This window comes from Malaya genurostris, chromosome 2 (assembly GCF_030247185.1).
Source record: "Malaya genurostris strain Urasoe2022 chromosome 2, Malgen_1.1, whole genome shotgun sequence".
Taxonomy (NCBI): domain Eukaryota; kingdom Metazoa; phylum Arthropoda; class Insecta; order Diptera; family Culicidae; genus Malaya; species Malaya genurostris.
The window spans coordinates 224,082,224-224,105,134 of record NC_080571.1 but is presented as its reverse complement, the minus strand read 5'-3'; the positions used below and the strand labels follow the sequence as shown (position 1 = coordinate 224,105,134).

The window sequence follows — 22,911 nt, the reverse complement described above, 5'->3', positions numbered from 1 at the left end:
TTCCACAATAATTTAGAATAATCAATTTAAGACAACTTTGTCGAAGATATTGGTTGTGTATCTTTAACCGTTTTTATATTAAAACGGTTAACATATCCTTAGTTAGGGTGCTTAAAAAACAGTTTTTATTCAATAACTTTTTCATTTGAATTTTCTCAATAAAGTGATGTTCTAAGAAATTCAGGAGCCTAAAAAGACGCAACTTTTAGTGGAAGAAGATTTTTTTATACTACCTGGTTCAATAGTTATATAAGATTTTAATAATATAATACGGCTTTTTTAATTAACGGTTTCTAAAAATGGGGCAATACGAAAAAAAATTTTTTTGATTGCATTTGATAGCTTGTACTTTTTTATATAATATGAGAAAAAATTGAAAAACAGTTAATTTTCTATCTCATTTAACTCAAAACTTCGTGCAAGTATTTTTGTACGTTATCATATAGCATGATAGTGAAGATTTTATTTGTTTGAACAATTTTAACAAGTCATTTAGGGGTTAACCTAAGTTTGTGCTTAGGGCACATAACCGTTTTCACTTTTTCTTACGTTTCGTCTTAGACTCGTCAGTGCAAAACACTATTCGCATAGTGTTTTCTGAAAAATAGTGAAAAAATGCTATAAAATCAAATACTATTGAACAGTGGCAGCCATTTCCTACCTATATAGAACTCTAATCGCAAAATATCGTTATTGCGCCATATATTTTGTATGGAAGGTTGAAAAAAAAGTTTACAATACCCTATCTTTGAGAGGATATGGAGAGATTATTTCTTATTCAAAAATTTTTATACTTTTAACTGTAATCCTTCACTTATCTGAGAATTCAGAAAAATTAATACAGTGCAGGAAAAAAATAAATTTATTTTTTGGATTTCTGCCACCTTGGCATCACTGTGCAAATTTTGATTCAATGAAAATGTTTTAGAATCAATAATCTCTGGCATTTGATTCAAGGACGAACAATTTTAATCAACACCAATGAATTGGAAGCTACGATTCAGTATATTTGATTCAGTTTAATTCAAGAGTCAACATAATTATTTATATGAATCTATCCAACAACATATTTGATTCAACTACATTCAATGTACTGTAACAAGCATTTGAATCAAATAAATTTTTGAAAGTTTCAACAAAATTTTGAAATTTGAATCCATATCTCAATATATTTAAATATAATATACATTGCCACACTAAATTTGATTCAAAAAGAGTTTCTTTTATTCAAATTTTAATTCAAAAATAATTTTATTTGATTCAAACAATTGTTTGAAGTTGACTTAAAGACTCAATATATTAGAATCTAATGTGTTCTATTTCACTACGTGCACTAAATATTACAGACTTTCTATGAAATTATTGAATTATGAAAACTAAATCATCAGTCATTTATGCAACTGGCAATGTCATTTACCACATTTCAGAACAGAAACAGGAAAAAAAATCGTCGAATCAATCAGTAAGTAATAGATTGCAATAAAATAAAATCTGCCGACGGCACATCCTGTGGCCGGTGGTCATGTAAATGAAAGTATAAACATTCATTTTTCGCATGCAATCACGATCAGGAAATTACTTACTTCCACGGGCACTCGTCGCCGCTTGTCGTGTGTCAACAAAACCCTCGAAGCAGCTCCCGGCCTCATCTCGACCGAACACCACGTCTGACATATAGCATTAAACATGTCAGAAAGAGTGTTGTATCCCGTGTGCTGTCATTTACGAGATGATTTATCTTCTATTCGAGCCGGCTGAACGATAGACAAGTGTCCTTTTATAGATCGCGGGTAAATCATCTTACTGTTGTCACTCGACAGGAGATGGCTGGTGGTGATGGCTGATAATATCTTTATTTCAGTTGTTTGTTTACTATGTTATATCCGTTTTTTTCTTCTTCTTTCTTTCTCTCTCTATCTCTCCCTGGTGATTGAGTTCACGCAATATATAAAAGTTTTATGTTGGTGTCCAACAACCGCAAAAGTAGGTCAGCCAATGTTCTGACTGTTCATCTATTTCAATATGAGTGATGGTAGAATAAAAATCGTGGCGAATCTGACTTTGAAGCCATAATCAATGGTTTACAGGCAAGCAAATGATTAATGATGGTAAACCGGTCCCATTGAATTGCTTTCGTTGTATGAAAAAAAATCGAGAATTGAGCTGTCCAAAGTGCAATTATTTTCAATTGATGACTTCATAATTTTGCTTGAATGATTAATTAGATAAAATGGAAGTTGCACAAAAAGAATCCACAATGAAATTAAAAGCTTCGTTGCGCTGCACATAATCCCATCTAAGGGGAGGTATATTCACTATAATTTGAAACATTGATGGGTGAATACCCCACTGGAATGCAGTTCCTCGAGTGCACTGCATGTTTCATCATCTATCGTGACTCTATTCTTCGTTTGATAATGATTTTGGCGATTTACACATTACTTTTCGAACCACAGCGGCACGTGTTCTTTAATGTGCGTTCATTAATATAATAATGAACCATGAAATAACTACTCACTCACTCACTCAGAATTTCTCGTGTAAACTTGGGTACACCGTAAAATCCCCTTGCTCCGTTTTGTTTCCAACCATACCGAAAGAGTTCCACAAAAGCTCACTTCATCAAGCGACAGATGTCACATATTATGCGGTTGTAATCCATCACATGCCAGTGACAGTGTTGCCATACCATTGAATGAAGACTGATTTACGTTATTGATGTTTCCTACCTAAGGGTTGTAGAATTGCGATCCCATCTAGAATGTGTTGAATAATAGTAAATTGACATTCCTAATCCAGCTCTAGACAACTTCAACGGTCATCGGGTTGAGAGATAAAATGAAAGAAGGCTTCTCACAGATTGCAGCACGAAGCTCCCAGAAGCTTTCCACTCCATTATCGCTTGTGTTAGGAGAGGCTACGGTAACAGCTGTGGCTGGGAAGGACCTCCGCTTAGAGTGTGCGATACTGACACTCGCAAATAAATCCTTGATGCGACCGAACGTTTTGCACTATCTGAGACATGGCAGATTACAGCAAGTTGCACACCATCATTTGACAATGACAAACCGCAAAGCTAGCTACCGAGCAGATGAGTGGTGGTGGGGTTCAAGCCTTCTTTTGTCGGTGGGCAGTGGACTTACGTCGGAACGTCATCCCGTTTGCTCGACAATAAGGATTGTTTTGAACTAGTCGCATTTCTAGCACCAAACCATCAACCAACAACCAAATCACCGAGACACGCTTTGCACTCTGGAAGACAACAATAACAATAACAAGCGCATCTTTTTTAGCTAAAAGATGATAAAGTTATTCCGTAGCACTGCCAGCTGTCACCTTCTCGACGTCGGTGGTTACTTCAGTGAAGTGGATTATGATGGAAATGGATCGTTTTTCAGCTACCAGGAGTAATTGTTGATATGACAGGTTTCTTAAGTTCAATTAGCTCATTTCATCCGACAAGCTAAAATCAAGCTGCATTATTTATCGATTGTCCGGGGAGGTTTTTTTTTGACATTCCACCTAATTTGTCTACGCAGTCAACCTAACTTCCGCAATGCGTTCAGCTTGAATTTTGTTTACCATCGCATTCAATTTAGGGCGTCTCGTCGTGTTTTTGCTGGCAGATCTCAACGTTATTGGTATTTAAAGGACAGCCAAGGGAGACATGTAAATATTTAGAAACCGTTCAAACGTGAAAAACAAGAAAAGTTTTTCTTCGATTCTACCGAATAAAACTTTGTTAGAAACAACTCCTGTTTTCAGTACATTACAGTACTTGAGTCATTTGATATCTGGATCCACTGTAGCGCTCCTAGTGGTCGGATTTGGAATGTTTCGACAGTAGCTTGTTTTGAATTTGGTCGTGAATACGACTTACTTCACTATGGGGCGTCAAAAAATGATTCCGTACAGCATTTTGATAGTTTCTTTCACTGAAATATGCAAATCCGAAATTAAATAATCGACATCAAAATTCTTTATGTTGCTATTTTTGTGGTTGTTCAGGCCGCCTAATTGTGGAAAAGCTATGAACGAAATCATGTAAAAAGAAAGCTCTCAAACAAAATTGGTTCAGTTGAGAATCAATCAGCACTGTTCTGTCGCGGGACGTTCGCAGAGCTAGTTTCGCTTCAAAAAAGAGCGATTGCGTAATCTTGGTGCTGGTCGTTTGCATTAGAGCAAAATACAACGAAAAGTGTACAACGATAAGGAGCATTATGAAAAATCCAGCACTTATAAAGGCTCCAACTATTATCTAAAATATTACGAGAAAATTGAAATATGCCAATCGGAGGTGAATATAATAATAATTATTATTATTATTGTAAGTTTATTTCATCTCGACTATGGTCTTTCGCCTAGGGACGAATATAAATAGTTTAGTGAAGGTTCCCAGTCTAATAGATTCTGATTAGAAAATTTTCTATGTTTTTCTCGGCTCGTTCTTAATTGGTAACTCTCCAACACCAACGCCTTCATAAAAGGTTATTTTCTTGAACTACAACATTTTATTAAAAGAACTATACAAATTATTTTATAATATTTAATGATGCGTCAGAATGTTTTATGTTACTAATCCGTACTTTAACGTAGGTGCATCGTTTCAAATTCTAGTATGGAAGAAGGGGAAAGCTTCTTCCATACTAGAATTTGAAAAGCGAGTTATATTTTATCTGTAAATATTTATAACCGATAGACAGGGCCGGTGATCCATGTTAAGCCCAGGTGGGTAATTTCTAGTACCGGGGGGAACGATCCACTTTTTTCAAGTATTTTTTAATTCTAATGGAAATTGGAAATATTATTAATCCCTTTGAAAGCGAAAGAACGATATAAATTTGCATGAAACGCGAAAATTCGAAGTTTGAAGCATTTCAAGCAGCAAGTGTTAAATACAACATAAAACTACTATGGCGTTCAATGATTTGTTTTAGTCTTGCTAAGATGTGGAACCGCCTTGAGCTAGTTTTAAATTTGATCAGTATCTAACGAGATAAATCAATTGAAAAAAATCACCTGCGAATACAGCTAAAGACTGTCCCAGAAAGTATGAACGCACTTTGATTTCGCTGTAAATAATTCACAAGTGTTAGATATTCAAATTTTATTCGATATACTGATAATATTAGACTACAACAACATAATATTATTCTCAACATTTGCTACTTAGCCATTGTAGACTAGCTGGCGCACCTTCTTGCGAACTTTTCTCATTCAATTCCGTATAGATTTCTTGGCGACAAGTTTTGACACCTTTACCCAATCTTTTTCGAACTGTTAAATGGTTTCGGCTGCCGAGACATGTTTCCTGAGATGTACTTTCGTTACTACCCAAAATTCCTCAATTGGTCGAAGTTTTGAGCAATTTGGTGGATTCATGTCTTTTGGGACAAAAGTGACATTTTTAGTAGTATATCATTCTACCGTTGATTTCGAGTAGTGGCAAGAAGCAAGATCTAGCCAGAAGACAACAGGATCCTTGTGGCTTCGAATCATGGGTAGAAGTCGTTTTTGTAAACATTCCTTGATGTATATTTCGCTGTTCATTGAAGCAGTGATGATGAAGGGTTTCGAAATCTTACCGCAGCTACAAATTGCTTGCCAGACCATAGCTTACCAAATTTTTCGACTTCAATCGATGTCTCGGAGTGGTTTAACACTTGCCCTTCTCGCACCGTATAATATTGTAATCCTGGCAAGGATTTGTAATCGAGTTTCACGTAGGTTTCGTCGTCCATGATTATGCAGTTCAAATTTCCAGCAAGAATCGTATTGCACAGCTTTCGAACCCTCGGCCTGATCGATGCTTCTTGTTTCGAACTACGTTTTGGTTGTTTCTGCTTCTTATAGGTTCGAAGATTCAAACGTTCTTTAGCACGAAGAACATTTGACTTCGAAGTGCCCACTTTTTTGGCCACATCCCGAACTGAAACCTCCTTCTTTTGCTCGAACGCCTACAGTATACGTTTATCCAACTGAGGGTTAGCAGGACCTTTTTTCGACCCGTTTTCGGTTTATCCTCAAAGGTGTTATCCTCACCAAACTTCCTAATTGCATTTCACACGGCTTTTTCACTTACTCTTTCCATTTTTGCTATCTTTCTCAGTGACAGTCCGCGTTCTGTGCACCATTTGTGCACCATTTTTTGACGTTGTTCTGCTGAAAGTTTACCCATTTCGAAACAAACTAATGAAAACGAATAAACAACTGCACAAGTGATTAGAGAGGAGTGTAAACAATAGGACGCAGCCATAAAAATTGACAGATTCTGAACCATTGCGAAATGGCAGCGGTTTTTGGTTGCGTCCATACTTTCTGGGACAGTCTTTAGGTAATGAAAACCGCGAAAATGCAACCGTAGAGATGGTACTCGAACCCGTAGCTAGCTCCTATCCGAAGAAACATAAAGAAACAGCCTAATTGACGAGAAGAACCGAGCATATTTCGCTGTGGTCGGATGTCATGGCATTCGGTTATAGTTCTATTTCTATGGTAACCAAAACGCCAGCAATTGCACGTCGTATCGCAAGTCTATCTTTACTCTCTTGCTTTGCCATCAGACACTGATTGATGATTTTGTGTTTGTCTCTTTCGTGGCCATACTATGGGGTTGTTCGAACTGTTGATATAGGACTACCCAACTAATGGCAAAATCACTGCCAACATTTGTTTTGAACATAAAGGTAGCAGTCCTTTGTGCTCCGTATAAACTTATTTGTGTCTGCAAATTTTAGAAATTAGTTTTTCTTACCCTGTCCGTTGAGTTTGATTATGGAAGGTACTAAACTCGTTCATCCAGTACTACATGATCGAGTTCATCGTGCATTTTCTCGAATACGAAGAAACAGCCAAACTTCGATCAAAATTTGTCTCGTGAATCGAACGGCGACGTTCCACACCCGGATCCATTAAAGGCAAAGATTCGTGGCATGCTGATTTTAAACCAGTCTAAATGAAGCAGTTATCAGGAAAAAAAAAGCATGTTTTGATAATCGTGAACGCCAACTCAATGTTTGTGAGATTAGAGATACTGAGATGGTTAACACATCAACTGGAAGTGCTTTTACGAGATTACGCGAAAATCTGGGCATGGAAAAATTGGGTGCCGCGTTCGCTCAAACCGAACAAATACAACAATGCATCAGCGATCCAGTTTAGTCGCAATAAAAAGGACTTCTAGCGTTGGTATGAAACAGTGGACGAAACATGGATCTACTGTTTTTCTTCGGAGTCATGTTAGCATTCAGATAGGGAATACCCGTCTAAAAACACAACAGGTAGCTGGTAAAATCATGGCGTCAGTTTTAAGATGCTCGAGTTATAGTTAATATCGACTAACTTGGAAAGGAAAGAGCCATCGAACGTGATTATTGCATTGAGTTATTGATGAGTTTGAAGTGCGACAACTGAAAAACTCAATAACGCATATGAAGAAGGAATTCAATGAATTGGGCTTCAATATTTTTCCACACCCATCATATTCTCAAGAGCCTCGTACTCAACGACTAATTCTCCATTGCTGATCTCAAAAAGATACTCTAGGAAAAAATATTTGGCAAGAATGAAAGAGTCGTCGCTGCAAATGAAGCCTATTTTGAGGCTATCCACAAATTATTCTATAAGCATTGTATCGAAAATTTGGAAAAGTGCTAGAACAAAACTATGGAAGAGATTCCGCCTTTTCAATGTGGAACGCGTGACGTAAAATACGTCTAATACTCAAAAAATTGATCAAAGAATGTTTCGTTTTAATATAAAAAGAATGCTAGTGTAATGCTAAATCTGTAGTCACCTGAAAGTTTAGAAGCAGCCATGAAATGAGTCAACGAAGGACACAAGATGAAAATTTTTTCTTAATTTTCAATCTTTCATTCTGTGAAAATAGTTAACGAATAATAAAAATACACTCACAGCCCGTTCGTTAGTACCTCTTCATTATATCTGAATTGAAGTAAAGTACTGCCTCTTTCCTCCACTTTTTACCCTACTTGATGGAAACCGCAAATCGAAAGGTAAACAAAGTCTAGGTATTGCATCCCTTTTGTGGAATTCGACCTTCTGTTTCAACAGACTTCTCAGCCAGATAGTTGCGTAAAAAATCATTGCATATCTGGTGCCACACGCTCTTTGAACATAACTCATGGTTTGAGTTGCGATTACTCAAATCCATAAACTGGAACAATATGTCAAAATTTGAGTATGGATTTGAGTAAAATAAACTCGTTACCATGAGTTCTCTCGCATTTATTCATACATTAGAGTAAGCGTTGAGTTTTTAAAAATTTGAGTGAAAGAAATACTTCTTGCAGTTCAGTGCGTTTTCGTTCTCGGAATATTCTTATCGAAATAAAGAATGCAAGAATACGTCGTTTTCTATTGCCGTTCCTAGATCCGGTTTTGAAAACATGAATCAACGTCAATCATAGATGTTTTGTGGTTTCAATTATGCTTAGTGAAAAGCGCAACATAAGGATATCAAAATAATTCAAAATTCAAAAGGAAACGGTTTCGAATCACAATTTTGCGCATTCAAAAGAAAGAAAAATAACTTTGTATATGAAAATTAACGAATAAAAAATTCCTCATTTTGAGAGCAAGGAACTCAAATTTAGAGTTGAACTTACTCAAATTTTGAACGAAATATTTTTTTCTTATTCTGAATAAAAATTACTAAAGTTTTGACAATTTCGTCCCTTAACGCAAAAATGAGTAGATAGGTGGTAACTCAAGTTTAGAGTACGTGCACTTTTTATGAATTTGAGTGATGTGTCACTCAATTTTGAGTTATGTTCAATGAGAGTGTACGATCCTACTGACACTAATACCGTTTTCGTTTATTGATCAGAGCAGCCCGAGAGCTCTCCCAGAGTCGCCAAAACAACTTTTGATGAGTTTGTTTTAGCAACCTGAGGTTGCTCTAGATCGGACTCCAATCGCGTAGTTTCGCTCTGAAAATTTTCTCGGGAAGTGTTCCCCGCGAACCCACACGGACAGAAAAAAGCGGCTAATACCAAGATACTTACCAATGTGTTACATTCAGTACGCCGGCCGGTGCCGATTGCCAGCTGAAGGCGGGATCTGCCAAAGTCATTACATTATCTTAATATACTATCCTAGTTTTAAGTTATTTGTTAATTAAAATTACAAAAAGCCCTTGGCATCTTAGAGCTTAAGCAGTGTGCCTTAATAAATTATATAATTGAAAAAAAAAATCAATACAAAAAAAATTTTCTCGGGTCGCATCACGCATCTATGTGAGTTTGTTTATTTTTTCTTTTATATGAGTTGTTGTTTAGGATGCGTACCACGTGTTCGTTTTACTCGAAGTCGGAGTCGCCCGCATGAAGGTTCAAAAACGAAAACGGTATAATAATCCTTTCAGGTCGGATCTCGAACATACGACAACTGGCTTGTATGACCAATGTCATTTGCATTGAAACGCCAACCCGGGACAAAACACAAACAAACCATCCATCTGCCACGCCGTGCCATACGATCTAATTTTGTATATATACTAAGAAATAATCATTTGGACTAAATTATGTCTGTTGATTCAAATAAATAAATAAATAAATAAACCGAATGATGATCAGGTTCAAACATCGTGAAGTAACCGAAATTGACTGAACCGACCGTATGCAGTGTTCTTAAACCTTTCCGAGAGCGGCATATTAACGATCGGCAGGATCCCAAGAAGCATCGTAGTTCAACTAAGATTCGGTAGCTGCATTTAAAGGTGTTGAGCTTGATCAGGGTAGACCCAGTGATGTCGGATGATGATAGAAATTAAATGCCAGCCAGCCAAATCGAGATCAGAAAGATTCATCTGCTAAAAGCATTACGTTCTTTTCGGATCAGTATGCAACCAAATAAAAAACTTAAACAGGATCTAGTTGTACAATAAGCATCTTCCGAAATTAAAAGGATGAATAGTCATGAACGTGAACATGGAATATGGGTAACTTCCGGGACAAAAATTATTTACGGCCATTGGTCAAGGTAAAGTCCCAAGTAAGTAAAAATTAATTTAGACTGATAAACTCACAATGAAGCTTCCGTCCTAGGTTTCGTAGCTACGAACTATACAACCCAGGTTTTCGTGATGAAAAAGACTATGATTTTTTGAGAACTATTTTATTTTTGAGAAAAAAATAGTTTCAATGCGTTTTTCTGAAAACCAATTTTTCGAAATCCTTGAACACGATCCTGCAATATCTACTGAACCGATTCTTTTCAAACTTGGAACATACTTTCTTGGTATAAAATGCCACCCCCCTAAGTTTTTGAAATTCTTCCATTTTCATATTATGGTAGTTTTTCACCTCAAAATTGGCATAAAATTAAGAATTTTTGCCCAAATAGCCACGAACTGTTAAAAAAAAATCAAAATAATAACTTGAGAACGACGGAGGAGGGAGAAATAACTCAGATTTCAAGCAAATTTAAGGACATTTGTGATTTCCGATAAATCTACGCCGAGTTAACGTGTTCATCGCGCAACGTGATTCTCAAAAGAGGTTCTGGGCAATGCTCAATTACCGCCTTAATTTTTAATATTATTTTACGGAAATTCAAATAAATATTCTTGAAATTATGCTTCATAATGTAAAAATGGTTTGAAAAAAATTTGCCTAATCTGTTTCTTTGTAAAAAATTACAAACAAAGTGTTTATTGATTTAAATTATCCCTGGCTTCCCCTATCCCTATCTCTAAATTATCTCTACCACTTCGATTTTCGATTGTTTTCGAAAAAATATTTTTTTTAAATTACATCAGCTCTCAACGTTTCATGCATTTCTAAGATGTTTGCATACAAAAAATTCTATTTCAAAAATTTCAAAGTCCCAAGTCTATTAAAAAAAATGGTTTTTGCAGTTACACCAGATCTCGACGTTTTATGTAACTCATGGGCTGAAAAATCCCGGGCCTAAAAAAGAGAACACAATTTTTTATTCATCATCGTAATATCCATCAAGAAACATCGCAATTATTCCAGCGCCGCTCTAACATGTGAATACCACTTTTGCAGAACCTCGATAACCTCTTCATTCGTGCGAAATTTCTTACCGGTGAGCATTTTTTTCAGGTCTGCGAACAGTCAGTAGTCGCTGGGAGCCAAAGCTGGCGAATACGAAGGATGTGGGAGCAATTCGAAGTTCAATTCATGTAGTTTTGCCATTGTTTTGATTGACTTGTGACACTGGGGCGTTGACTTGATGAATCAAAAACTGTTTTCCTTTGCCATATGCGGTCGTTTCGTTGCTATTTCTGGATTCAAACGTTTCAATAACGCTATAAAATATTCACTGTTAATGGTATTTCCTTTCTCAAGATAATCGATAAATATTATACCATGCACATCCCAGAATACCGAGGCCATAATCTTTCCAGCCGATTGTTGTGCTTTCGGGCGCTTTGGACGAGATTCACCAGTTGCTGTCCACTCAGATGACGATCGTTTTGATTCCGGAATAAAATGATGAATCCATGTTTCATCCATTGTCACATATCGACGCAAGAATTTCGGTTTGTTAGGTTGAAACATAGCCAAACACTGCTCAGAATCATCAACACGTTCTCGTTTTTGGTTAACAGTGAGCAAACGCGGCACCCGCTTTGAACAGAGCTTTCTCATAGTCAAATGCTCATGCAATATAAAGCCAACACAAAATTACTTTTGAGTTCAATTAAGAAAGTTAGATTTCGGATTTCAATCTAAATGAGGACCACCCTAGTAACTTTTGTCATCAAAAGGAGCGCCAGATAGTTATAAACAACTTTTGTGAAGACACTAACTAGAAAAAAACTAATATTCAATAGTGAAAATATTTTGTCACGCTAATTTCCCGTTTCGGACCACTGTGCATTGCTTCGCTTCAACAGTATTTTTTCCCGTCAAGAAGTAGTGTAAAAAATTGTTTTTGATCCGTTGTTATGAAAATAATAAAACTTGAACTCTTAGCACAATAACTCACAAACTAATGAATAGAATATCATTAAATTTTAGCAGCTGTCTTATAAAGTTTAGTATTAATTGAAAAAAGTTGACTGCAATAAAACTAGCGCCATCTATGTGTTAAGCCCGGGACTTTTCAGTCCATGTGTTATTTCTAAGACATTTGGCATCAAATTAGTTTTTCTTTAGTTTTGCGTTTTTTACGCGTATTACCGAAGTTACACGTTTTTTCACGCGGTTCAAATCGCAGCTCATTTTTCATTTCATTGATTTTCAAGCCAAACATTTTTCAAATCGTACAATTTTACATATTCATGAGTGCTAATTAGCGCGAATTGTGAAGCTCAACTTAAGTGAGATGAGTTGAGATTATGATTACTTATGAGATGTAAAACCACAAGATTTTCACGATCTGTGAGAGCTCAATAAAAACAACCCAATAAGTTGGGATTGAGCTTTATTACAACCGTACCACGTTTATTTAAAGCTCCACGGAAAAATATAAGGTTTCATATAATAAACTCGCTGACGTCATTTTGAGCGATAATATTTCTCCCTTAAAGCTTCAAAATATCAGATTATTTTGTGTAACTATGCGCCTCCGCCATTAACTCATTTATTCGTGCCTCGAAAGTGGAATCATCTTCGAAATTACACCAGCGAGTCCGCCGGCATCCTTCACCTACTAACCTCGTTCCCACTTCTTGGCTGTCTAATTGCAACCGGGTGACCATGGAGCCACCCACCACCATAATTGCCGGTTCCTTACTAAGCCGGGCTCGTAGTGATGAGTAACGGAAAAGCATCCTATTACGAGCACCGCGAAGCTTTTCAACACCCGACGAATAATGCACTCTCGCTGTGCGGTTGCTTGAGATTCAACGACCATTTCTGTGGTGAAAGCTCAAGCGTCGTCCTGAATTAAAATCCTCGATGAGGACAATGTAGACAGTGCGTGACGAAGGTAAAGCTCGTCGTTGCGTTGCTCATTGACACGATGATACAGAGATGCAGGGCTGCCACCAGCTGTGCGAACCATTCTACAAGGATTTCGTCTTTTGTGTGTCTGCTTGAGGACGTTACTTTGTTGTCCGACAGACAGCTGGTAGTGGTCCCCGGTAGAGTTCTACATTGTGAGTTCTTTTTGACTGCACTGGGTGATGTTATAATTGTGTTTTTGTTGACTTTCAAAAGCTATCGTATTTTTGTTACACTTGCAAAGTTAAGTGTTTACAGTGACGGTTATATTAGAGCATTTCCAAATGTCATTCTTGCTGTAGTCCTAAGACTAGTGACTATAAAACTTGAACCCACTTTTGTGTTCAGTTCAATGAAAAATAGTCTTGGTTCGGGCAATTGGTTTGACAGTGGTTAGATCGGAAATTATGATGGCTTCTGAAAGCCGCTAGCGAAACTAGAATAGTTTGTATATGAAACTAATAAATGATTCTAGTAGAGGAGGACTTTTTCCCACAACCAACGTGTCTTAATTGTTGCGAAGGCCGCTACTGACATCGAATGACAAATGAGAAAATACCATTTTCGCATTGTACCGTTTTCCTTTCTTTCGTTTTCAATGGTATTTGACAGGATTAGAATTTGTAAGTATTAGTTTGTGTTTTACGCTGCGCTGAAACATGCTTCTTGGTAATAAAGGCATGTAGCATAATTCATTAAGGTTAAGTACCGACGGTTTCGTATTGTTTAGTTCAGCTTTCACAGAAATACTCTACTCCTTCTCCACAACTGAGCAGAGGAATACCAGCCGTTAGTGCTATCGAAACACACTGGACACACCACCAGCAATCTCAGTCACCCACACCACACAGCAATTGCTTAAAGTATTCTCCCATCCCAGAAGCATTTTCCGTCTTCGCTGAAGGTAGAAGCAATAACAATAACAATAATGAGCATGCTCAACTTTTCCTCCCGACAGCAATTTCATACACAGTCATCAGCGCCATCGGTTGGTGGCTCTCAGCGAACTTTTATTTCTTGATTCCTTTTTTTTTTACTATTATTTTGCCAGTGGTTTTTCCACCTTCCGGCAGCAATCGTAGTCAATGCAGCAACTTTTCGATGGCAGAAGAAATATTGAATCGATCTTTGAACTGGACACAACACTTACCGAACTCAAGTACCAGCGCTGGTTTATTTTGCTCCGAAGGATGTAGGAAACTGGAACAGCCAAGAACGATCGACCAGTGATCTTTTGACGGAGCGGGGGTTGCTCCGAGCGAAAGCAGACAAAACGAGTGACGGAAACGAAATCCGGTTTGGCCGAGATTTATTAGGATAAGTATACACATTCCTTGAGATAGCAGCAGTCAAGAAAGAAAGTATGTTCGATTCGTTCGATTCCGGTGGCTCAAGTGGCGGTGGACGGAGAATGGAATCGTGGTGGTTTTCGCTTTGGTGCACAGTTATTTATTTGCCATCGAATCGGTCAAGTTGTACTAACGGAAAGTGTATGTGCCCGAAACAGGTCCAAGCCAAAAGTTTGAGGTGGGATGGGCGTCGCGCGCTCCACGAACAAATAGATTGGCAAACGATTCACACGAGCTTCTGGTTTGTGCTTGGAGAGTTTCGACTTGACATTTGGCTAAGTGATTGATTGAGGGGAAAAGTTGTTTCCAGCGGTGCTAGCTGATGGCTAGGATGCTGTGCGGGGAAAGGTTTCTTTATGTTTTAATACAGCATCTCGTACGTCATTAATCAAACAGGAATGATCAAAGATGGCAATTTTGTGAAATTTACTGCATTATGGATGACGAGGAAAATTTTACGAAATAATTCTAAATTTGCGTCGATATATATGCCGAACATCCGATCATCCAGTCATTCTAAATTTTTTTATTCAGGCCTATTCGCATACAAATTTTACCTAGCCGAATTTTTTGTTACTTCATATTATTTTTTGTTGTCGATTCTCATTGTAACCCTTTTTCTTGGACCTTCAATTTCCATCCAGTAAAGATTGAGGGGCACTTCCCAGGTAACCAGTAAGCACTAAATGGCATTAAAATAGCCTTTTATGAGCACCAAAAATTCCTATAGCTCTTTATCTGCAATATGAAAGCTCATTTGTTGTAAATCAATCTGAATTCAGCTTTCAAAATTGTAACTAATGGCCGGCTAGCCTCGTCACGAGACCCTTCTCGTTATCACAGGGTCGGCAACCGCGATAGGGAAACTTACGAAGAGACACTCCAATCTCAACTTGGCCACGACTCGACAGCAATCGTACGGGGCACGCAAGAAATGTGGCAACAGGACAATATTACGTACCGTTGAATTTAAGAATTTATTCAGGATATATGAAGTAATTAAAGAAATGAAGAGATTATAAAAACTTGACTCACTGGTCGTCGCGTCGATGATGGCGGATTCCTCGTGATGATGTCGAAGAGGCTCAATGACTGCCGACTACCTTTTTCACCTAGCACTATCTCCGATGGAAACGATCGCGGATGGAGAAACTCACTTTAGAGCGGGTTTCACTATTGGTACGGATTATAAATCTCGCTTTTCCGCACTTTTAATTCCGTACTTCCCGGCGTTAACACAGGCACTTTTATCACGAGTTTTATCGGATACCCGTCTCGGGGGTGACGCTTCTGTACACCCAATCTTATTCCGCACTTCCGAGCTTTTTTTTCTCACCGGACAGAACGATGGCACTTACGAGGTGTTATTTAATTTGAGATCACTAACGATCGACCTACGCGAACAATCACACACTTATTTTTTCAAATAAACGACGCGGGATCTTTAGGCTTTCACTTAATTGACTTACTTTCAATTGGTCTCCAGGAAAAAAAACAGGACGCGAATTAGACAGAACAGGGCTTTTATAGCCAGTGAGTTTGCCCTTCGGATGTTGGGCCGACACAATAGCCCTCGCTCGGCAAACAATATTTTATTCTTCGGCAGATCATGCGATCATCCGAATTGCCGCTCGGTCGTATATTTCGGCCCGCATATCGTACAGGTTGGAATCTTCGATGTTCTCAATACGCCTCAAACCAGAGAGTCCCCTACCGTCCCTAATCTTACAGCTTCGAAATTCGAAATTCGAAGTTACTCACCTAACTAGCTCCTGATTGGCTGTTGGTATGAGCAAATGGTCCCACTTGACGAAACATGGAATATTTTTGCCGCACTGCTTGCATTCAAGATTGTTCTCTTTTTCTCGAACTAGCATGATAACGAAATACTAATACCAACGCCGTATGCTTTCGATCGTATGAATGGTCTCACTAGACGGTACAACAGTTCTTTTTACCGTTCTGTCTGCAATTTGGATCTATTGTTATTATTTTTTTCCAAATGCGACGCTACGACGACTTACACGTTCTCGAGCAGATAACAAAATTTAATTCAAAATAAATTGATACTTTGTCTTGAATTTTATCTTTATATAAGACTAACTTTTTCTTGCGTGAAATTTTCATTTACCGACAATAATTTTGTTTAGCAAAACTGACACCCGGTCAATTGCTATAGGGTGGAACCTTGCCAAAGGTTACAAAATGCACACCAGCCATAAATAAGCATTATCTATGAATAACCGTAAATTTTACCTAAATCGGCCTTAATTCAGTCTCAAGTGCGATTGAAATGCCAATTAGCGATTATTTGCTGTCATTATGCGGCATTAGTATGTGCTGATTGGTTACCGGGGTTCGTTCGCAGCTCGTCTTATCGTTGTTGGTAGTTTTCGTTTCTATTGTTGTTCGCAGTCTGGGGATTATTGCTAGTTCCACAGTTTGTTCCTTGTTGTGCCTTGATGGCAGTTGCTAGTTGGTTCGAAGATGAAAGTATTTCTGAATCAGGAGTACTTGGTTCACTAGTTACCGTTGTTGAACGGGTTACCTTATATTCGGTTGAATTTGACTTTTTTGCAGTTTCAGTGCAATGTTTACCATAAAACTAACATGTAATCATCTGATTTTCGTAAGTTACCAGCGATTTACAAGGAGGTTTTTTCCGCTATGACCCAAAAGCACGTAAGATAGAATCGCCTTATAACATATAGTCACATACGTTTCACTCGAATGATATTCTACAAGGGATAGTTCATTGGGTTTGTTCGACCTGTTGACACACGAAACATAGTTTCGATAATTTCTTTCAATTTTTTTTTATTTCCTAAAAATACCGTTAGTTTGTTAATGTTGGTGATGAGAGGTGCTGGGTCCGCATAATTAATCTCGAAACAAAAGGTTTTTTTTACGAGCGCTTGTGTGGACAATTCGATTTGACTTAGATGTATATGTTAAGCCCTGATCAAAAACACCCAGAACTCGATGATCGAGGTCGTTCAGCAACTCGAGCGCGAAAAATCTGCAGAGCTCCAACAAAAATCATTGTCCATCGTGCAAGGGGAACGACGCATAAAAATAGATAGAAGGCACAATGGTTGATGAGCACAGAATACAATTTTCCACGGCGGTAATGAACTGCATAGAGACGGTTCTAGTCGGTTCAATACTAATTTGAATTGTATAAATTGAAATAGTATCTAGGGGAGATCGGAGCTGGTTGGTCGAGTTTCGCTTTCGGAATTTCTGTACTCTCTCTGATTAGACTTTTTGATAATCGGTTTGCTCTATCATGAAGATACACCTTTCGAGCACATGTGTAATTTTTTTCATTTCTGAATAAAAATCAGGGAAATAGTCATTAACAATCGAATGCGGAGAAAAAAATCGGCCTATCAATCCCAAAGTTTGAAAAAATATGTGAAACACATCAAATCATTTTCATCATCCTTTGTTATGTATGTACGTGAAACAAAAACTCTCCTTCTTGTTTTTGAGTCTTTTTAACTATGTAGACTTAATTTCAGCAGCATTAGTATTTTTTTCAGTTTCACTTCTACCTTTCCCTCCATCAGCGTTCGCGTTTACGCTTGGTTTCATTTTTATCCAATGCTGTAATTATTGGAGAATTAGTAAAATTTTATATCAATTCACGATTTTCAACCTTTATGTTCCTCCGAATCAGTTCGCAAACTAGCCTTGGAACGAGGTCTGACATTTTCAGGACGGCTTCCATCTGCAGCAGGTTCTATTCTGATGGACGAGTTTGCTTCGGGGTTGAGTCAATTGGGTCATTTGATTCATAAAATATTGAAATCATCCCTTCTATCGACAATTTCCAACTTTGAAATATTCGGATTTCTTATTTGTGTTTGTCAATAATTTAAATTTATTTCCATTACTTATTTCTCATGTATATATTTCCTTACAATCATCAATAAAATAATTTTACAAATATCCAAGTGCACTTTGCTCTTAGCTAAAATTACAACTCGGTCAACCAACCCCGCACAAAACTCGGCCAACCTGTCCCAATGAATGTTTTCGAGAACAATCACGATTAACAAAAATAAAGTAAGGTTATACTAGAAACCGATAAACCATATTGTAAAATTTTGAATACCTTTTGCAATGGTACCACGTTTTTGGAAATCGAATATAAATTGATCCGCTTTACACGTATTACTTTACAAAAACAGAAATTACTCTCCAGTGCAGAAAAAAGAATGAACGTGTTCCTGCAGAAATGACAACACAAAAACACCTGATATTACGTGGGTAAGTGGGTGACTGAATACTCCACCAAAATCATTATAAATGTCACCACTATGTCGCAAACTATGAGAACGAAAAAATATACATTAATTGAAGTTTCGACCAACGATTATCTAGAATATATAGTTTTATCTAGTCTAATCGATGAGACCTACAGTGGATGACAGTGCACGATTTTATTTTGCTTATTTTGTATTCGCACTCCTATATTATAAACAGAGATGTAGTCCTACGTCAAAATGGGCGCTACCAATGCAGTGAATAGTAGTACAGAAATCTGTACACACTCACGTTTTATTAAATTTGGACCTCTCAATAGCAAATATTTGAAAATGGCAATCCCATTCAGAGAACAAATTTTGGTGGAAGCGGAACCTTTATTTACCTTTTATTCTAGTTGCAGTTTGAAAATGCGTAGTAGACGCACAAATTAGTGGATTTTTTTATTTTAGAATATCTAATTTTTGCTCTTTGAAAGGTTCGCATGTTTGCTCTATGAGAATTCGCTCATTGGTAGGTCCAAGTGTACATCCACAATCGAGAAGAGGGCATCTCTTGTTCATGGAAAATAATTGTTGCGGTCGTCGTTGAATGGCTGTTCTGTATTCTAAGAGGCTGTAGAGTTGCACTTTCATGAAAATCGATGCTAATGATTACGGCGCCATCTCATCGGATTTTTGTAATAGTACACCCAAACCTCCGTTTACGTAAACTTTTTTTACGTTAACTCTTTTCGCGTAAATCTTTTTACGAACAAAATCCCAAATAACGTAAACTTTTTTTACGAACCTACTTCGTAAAAAGAGGTATTTGCATACAATGAAAATCATTTCCGCCTCATTCATATTCCATGGAAATTACTACAATATGGATATTTTCGGAACGGGTTCGATGAGTAGATGTCGGAAAACGATGTTTGAGGTGGTTCTGAATTCCAAGATGGCGACTTCCGGTTTATTGATATTCCTCAAAAGCCCTTACAATACAGGTATTTTCGGAACGGGTTCGATGAGTAGATGTAAGAAGACGATGTTTGAGATCGTTCCAAAATCCAAAATGGCGGCTTCCGGCTATTCCCTGAAAATTTTCACAATTTGTGTCGATATAACTCGAATTGCTCGAATACAATATGCATATTTTTGGAACAATTTGCATTAAAAAGAGCTTACATTTTTGAAGCAGTAGCATAATATCAGCGACAGATCTAAATTATAGCCGGATTGAGTAAAACCAAGACTAAAATACCAGTCATATCAGTTTCAGATTATCTAGACTGTTGAAAAAGCTGAAATTGTCCAAGATAAATTGAAATTCTGAATATAAAGAACCGGAGCAGATGGCTATGCCATCTTGAAATTTAGAACCACCTCAAATATCATTTTCGGCATCTACTCATCAAACCCGTTCCAAAAATGCCCATATTATAAGGGATTTAAAGGAATATCAATTAACCGGAAGTCGCCATCTTGGAATTCAGAACCACCTCAAACATCATTTTCCGACATGTACTCATCAAACCCGTTCCGATGACTGGCACAGTAGAGAAGGCAGTAAGTGATTATAAATATAATCTCCTTCCCAGTGCTTGAGTTGAATAATATGTATAGAGCGAGAAGACTAGTGTTTATTGTCTGATGGAAAAAGAAGATGTTTGGATATATGATACCGATCGTGAGGCGGCTAGGATTTAGAAGTATTCTCGAGGATGTGTTTCAGAAATTGTGATATGCTGTGTTCACTGTATCTCAGCACAAAGTTATCACAAGTCAAAAAATCCATGAAATATAATTGTAGTGAATGTTTCTCTATACCCTAAAGATATAATTTGATTCTTTTTCACTTTTTTAAAATTTTAGGTGATTGTTTGAGCTTGAGCAACCCCCCTGGTTGATCCTACATTTCTAGATGATCTGACCTGGGACTGGTAAATCATCTTTTAATGTGCATTTTCTGGTAATCACAAAATTTATTGATCAGTACCGGCGTCGGCCAGTCCTGGGAAGTCTTGATTCATATTCGTGGAAAATTTGAAATATTATTGCGTAACGAATAAAAACTTCTCTGCTACAAAATTAACGAGTGAATAGGATTTCGGCAAAATAATAAATCATTTTAAATCACCAAACAAAGGTCAACAGATTTCAAGCGCAATTTGATTATTTATTATTTTCACTTTATTATTTACCGAGAAAAATAGTAATGCCGTTTTTCATTGAAAAACACTGGTGGCGTGGATGGCGCTGGTTTTGCACTTTCGAGCAGAAATGCAATATTCTGACGGTGTTTCATTGCCATTTCTGCTCGAAAGTGCAAAACCAGAGTAATCTACACCACCAGTGTTTTTCAATGAAAAACGCCATTAAGTTGTTATATTGGTTGATCTGGGCAGCCGGCTACCGAGAAAAAATTTTGATTCAAACAAACAAGTATCTATATTATTTCTGTTATTAATATTGTAATATTTACGGATCTTCGCAATAGTTGATTTTAAGCATTCAATTTATAATTAAGAAAGACGAAATAGCATGGAAGAAAAAAATATCAAATAAAACTTTTCCCAGAGGCTAGCCAGAAATTGATACGTAGAATGAAGTTTAATGAAGAGATAATTTAGTAAAATAGAGTAATCAGATTTGAAACGTTGAAAAAATCTGATAACTGAAGGTAAAACGACACTCCTGCAATTGTCGCCTTTTACGACATGGAAGCAGGAACCCAGTGAAGCTATTCTTGGTTAAGTTTTTTTTCCGACGGATTCCACACGGCATCTAGGCTGGTACTTTCCGGAAAAGGATAACTTTCAATCTCCTAGTGGACCCTATAAAAGTTTTTATTTGATTCTTTTTAACTCTTTTTTAATTTTTTGTTATTGTTTAAGTAAAAACTTCTTTGTATTTTGTTATAATAAAATATTGTATTGTCAAGTTTTCAAGTCAATCAAAGCAAAACACTTGGGCCTTTGCACCGAACTCTTACCTCTTCGCAGCATAACATCCTGAATTTTATTCAGGTAGGCTTAAAAATTTGAACAAAATTCTTGAAATGTTTTACTATAAGTAAATACCAAGAAAAAATAAATGATTTTTCAAAAGTGTTAGACCCTACCCGTCCCATAAACAATAGCATGATCTGCTCGCGACATTTTCTCTTCGTACCGTTGCACATCCCGTTTTTTTTTTCATGACACTAGGAATCCTCGAGCCAGTCTTCACACGAGCACACCTTCACTGTCGAGCAACCCGGGACGAAAACGTAAACTAAAGTTCATTCGCCATGGTCGTCGCTTTTGTTATGTTTTAATTATGTAAATGCACAATAACCGACCTCCTACAAGTTGGATTACGGTAATGACGATAACAGCTGCATGCGGTGGAGTGATGATGACGTTGTTTTACGTTTGCTATACGGAGCCATGAGTGGTTTAAAACAACTCTTTCGTTCGACCTTCTCGCACCGGCAATGGCACCAACAGGAAAACTGAACGGAATCAGCCTGCATCCGAATCCACAAAGTGGAGGATTTCATTCAAACACAAACCGTGAAAGGAACACCGGTCGGTGCACACACACACACACCACTGCACTGTCTGTGGAAGCTTAGAACGGCAAGTATACTCACCTTGGCTGTAGTCGTTTTCAACTTCAGTGCCACTCCTCACTCCACAGGTAATGTCAAGAAAAGCAATAACAATGCGCCTTTGCGGCTTCTGCAGCTCGAGCTGCCATCGGGTGAAATGAAATGCTTTGCCGCTCGTTTTGGTCGCTGCGTTTGGCCATTTTATTTTTTCTACCACGAAGTACATAAACCTAGTTCGTGTGCTAGAAAATATTTCGATTTAATGGCTTGGCAATTAGTATTAGACGATTTCGTTTCGAAAATTAAAGTTTATGATCATTGGACTAGCAATTTAAATCCCGTTGGATGGTAACTGATATGAGAAGTAAAATTTTATATGACTTATGGATTAGGTTTTCCAATTAAATCGCAAAAGTACGTCATCATGGTAGCTGAAACGGGTTGATGATACTAATCAACTAATCCAAACTAATGAAATTTTCCCCAGCAAAAACTTTATTCGATTCGTTCCTAAGTAAACAAAACAAACTATACCCGTTAATAAATTATCACAAATCTCAAAGCGCTTTTCCGTTTTTCGTTTTTTGAATTTACAGCTTCGACGTCCGGGGGAAACCGCTCCAGCAAGCCCGACACTGGTCAGCACCAGAAAGTTTCGGTCCACGAGCGCATTTCAACACCGACACGGATCCGGCCACGTTGGACATCCAGGTATGAACCAGACCACACCAGCTTTCATTCCACGTTCATTTCTATACCAGCAGCAACACGTCACT

General features: G+C 37.5%; 1 protein-coding gene across 1 annotated transcript in view; it reads left to right on the top strand.

Annotated features, from left to right (window-relative positions):
- LOC131427758 (CD166 antigen-like) overlaps positions 1 to 22,911 on the top strand; it is a 1,130,565-nt gene that overhangs the window by 722,062 nt on the left and 385,592 nt on the right. The window contains exon 4 of the mRNA XM_058591222.1: positions 22,732 to 22,846. Coding sequence (XP_058447205.1) covers positions 22,732 to 22,846 — 115 coding nt within the window. The remainder of the gene's footprint in view (positions 1 to 22,731; positions 22,847 to 22,911) is intronic.